Raw genomic sequence first — 3,479 nt, 5'->3', positions numbered from 1 at the left:
CAAATGATAATGTACACCTGAAAATTATATAATTGTATTAACCAATGTTACCCCAATAAACTTAATAAAAATTAAAGAAATTATTTTGAGATAATGAGAGGCAGAGTGAGAGTAAATGGAGAGAATAAAGAGAAAATTGAGAAAGAATGGAAGTAACCAAGCATAGAGTGAGTATATGTAGGTAACTTGAGCTAGTGTTTGGTAGTAATACAAGGCACAGGTCCAGGAAATGAAGGTAATAAGGGGGGCAGCATTAGAAAGAATAGAGATGAAGGAGCAGAAAGAGAATAAGGGAGAGAATGAGGTCCAAAGTCAATGAACAAAGCTGAAGGATGGGCCATATGAGAGTCAATGGGAGTCATCTGATGCAGTGTCGGGAAGTAGAAGTGAAAGTAGGAAATGAGTCTGAGTGAATGGAAGTGAAGAAGGAATATGATGTGAGAGAATTTGGGTAATGATAAATAGGGAATTGCAGTAATTTTGGGCTTGGTGTGAATGGATATGAATGAATTGCAGTGTAAATGAATGGGGAATAAAACGTACAATGCGAACAGAGGTGAAAAAGTACAGTGTATATATGTAATATATAACATATACGTAATGTGGGGCAGAGTGTGATTGAATGGGGATAACATGGGGCAGATTCCAGTAAATTAGGGTGGAACAGGGCATACATAATAAATGAAAAGAGGTGAAGCAGGTGCTGAGAATGAGTAAATGGAGGTAATGGGGGGCAGAGGGTGAGGGCATGGCTGTCATATTTTGCAAAACATGAAGAATCTGAGGTAGTAGTAGGCACAGTGTAGTGAACAGAGCTGACCACTTAGCAGAGTGGAGGGCGGAATAGAGGTGATGAGGGGCAGAGTGAATGTAAATTGAGGTAACCAAGTGCTGGAGCATGATTAACAGGAGTTGGACAATGTTAAGGAATATAGGGGAATGTGGACTATGAGTCTTGTCTGCCCTTTATGTATCTCCAGCCCCCCTTTCTCTGCATCTCTTTCTGACATCTCTATTTCTCCCTGTTTTTGTCTCCTTCCATATCTGTGTATACATCAGTATCCTTCTTCCTTGTGTGCATGTATCTTTAACAGATCTGGCACTAGGGAATATACTAAGATGCCCAGCCCACTGGCTTCTGTATTCCAGATTCTATCATTTGGATCTTTGCTCATAGAGCTGAGTTCCAGAATGCCCTAGTTCTGAACAGTACATGGTGAATCTGGAGCAAGGATTCAGCTAGAAGGACTTGTGGGTGTCGTGATGCAAGCCTGGGGCACTATGGTGGTGACCCTGACCGTGCTGATGGTTGCCACTGTGGATACCAAGATCTATGAACGCTGCAACCTAGCAATGAAGCTGGAGGACGCGGGCCTCAATGGCTTCCTGGGCTACAGCGTTGGAGACTGTGAGACTCCAGTTGCCCTATGTCCCACTCACACCCTGAGCCGCTCACTACACTCAGACCTAGGCCCCTCTTATCATTTATCATCTCCCCAGGCCTAATGTCATCACCATCATTTCCTTCATAACTATCACCCTCATCTCTAATATCAACACCATCACTACCATTGATGTCATCACTGCTGTTATCACCATGAATACTATCACAACTACTATTACTGACATCTCACTAAAATCACTAATATCAACACGACCACAACTGAGACAATAACAATCCCTGTCCCCATCCTCCTCCTACCCTCCTCTATTCCCAGGACTCATGCCTACCTGCTATCTGCCCCCCTCCCTGCCCCAGGGCTGTGCGTGGCACATTATGAGAGTGGCTTTGACACCTCCTTCGTGAACCACAATCCTGACGGCAGCAGTGAATATGGCATTTTCCAGCTGAACTCCGCCTGGTGGTGCGACAATGGTGTTACACCCACCCAGAACCTCTGTCACATAGAGTGTCAAGGTGAAGTAGCAATGGGGACACATTGAAGCCCTACCTGAACCCATTCCCTAACCCACAGAGGGCAAGATTGTCTAAGCCATAATCTCCAGTAACAAGCAGAAAAATTATAGGAAAAGTAGAGTTGCCTGGGCTGTTAGAGATACCACCTTGTATCCTTACCCAGACTGCACTAAAATGTTTTCTAAGTCAGGAGGACTCAAAGCTCCCAAACAACACCCAGAATGGAAGCTGCAGTTTCCTGGGACTCAGGAAACCAGAAACTTGCTCTATGTGGAATGGAGGAAGAAATTGTCCTGATTTGGGATTGAAGTTGTTTAGGCCCTGAGGGAAGAAGCAGATATCTGGCTATAGAAGCAGAAACAAAGTACCTCTGTGCAGAAAGGAGAGAACCTTCCAGACTAGAGTGTAGTAGTATTGAGGATAAAATTGAATAGCAGTAGGAGTTGTTCAGGGTTGGCCAAAATGGTGTTCAAGGTTGTCCAAGACAAGACTGAGGTTATTTGGGACCAGCCCAAATGGAGTTTGAGGTTGTCCAAGTCCTGCCACAATGACAAAAGAGGTCACCCAGGATTGGCCAGCTTGAATGTTGAAGTTGTCCAGGACCAGCCAAGACAGAGTTTGAGGTTCTCTAGGACGGGATAACATAAATATTAAGTTTTTTCAATACTAGCTAAAATTAAAGTTTTGTTCACTTTCAGTCAACATAGAAGTTAAGGTAGTCCAGAATTAGCTAGAATAAAAGTTGAGGATCAGTCAATATGGAAGTTGAAATTATTTATAACCAGTCAAAAAGGCAATTAACAATTGCAGTTGTCCTGGAAAGGTCAATATGGAGGTCGAGATCATTAACTAGTCAGAATGGCAGTTATGCACATCCTGGTCCAGCCACCATGATAGTTGAGATCATCTAGGACTAGCCACCATGATGGTTGAGGTTGAACAGGACTAGCTAACATGGAGATTGGGGTCATTCATATCATAACCGGTCAAAATGGGAGTTGAGGTTGTCCAGGACCTGACAACATAGTATTTAAAGTCACCAGGACTGACCAACCTTTCAGTTGGGTAGCTTTTCAACAAGCCAACATGGTGCTGGGTGATATCAGACCAGCCACCACTGCAGTTGAGATCATTCATAACCACACAAAATGACAATTGAAGTCATCCAGAACTGGCCAATATGGGGTTTAAGGTTGTCTGGGACTAGCCAATATGATGGTTGAGGTTATTCATAACCAGCCAACATGACAGTTGAGATAACCAGTTGACAAGTAAATCAAGGTCATCCAGAATCAGCTAATGTAGTTGTTATTAAGGGCCCAAGGAACCCAGAACTCCTAGGCCCTCCATACACTGTCACACTATCCCCAATGCCCTGGATTACTAATTCCTTCTCTTCCCCACAGACCTCCTCAACCGTCATATTCTGGACGACATCATGTGTGCCAAGCAGGTGGTATCCTCACGGAAGGGTATGAATGCCTGGTAAGTTCATGGGAATGGACCCTGGACAGCCAGTGGCACTGCCACCTCATCAGCCTGTCCACTTCATCCCTCTTTC

General features: G+C 44.1%; 1 protein-coding gene across 1 annotated transcript in view; it reads left to right on the top strand.

Annotated features, from left to right (window-relative positions):
- Positions 1–1,263: 1,263 nt before the first annotated feature.
- LOC102895615 (sperm acrosome-associated protein 5) overlaps positions 1,264–3,479 on the top strand; it is a 2,422-nt gene continuing 206 nt past the window's right edge. Inside the window, exons 1-3 of the mRNA XM_006922781.2 lie at positions 1,264–1,408; positions 1,760–1,918; positions 3,325–3,402. Of these exons, the coding sequence (XP_006922843.1) occupies positions 1,264–1,408; positions 1,760–1,918; positions 3,325–3,402 (382 nt within the window). The remainder of the gene's footprint in view (positions 1,409–1,759; positions 1,919–3,324; positions 3,403–3,479) is intronic.

Source organism: Pteropus alecto, unplaced genomic scaffold (genome assembly GCF_000325575.1).
Source record: "Pteropus alecto unplaced genomic scaffold, ASM32557v1 scaffold669, whole genome shotgun sequence".
Lineage (NCBI taxonomy): Eukaryota > Metazoa > Chordata > Mammalia > Chiroptera > Pteropodidae > Pteropus > Pteropus alecto.
This window is presented reverse-complemented; position numbering and strand designations above follow the sequence as displayed.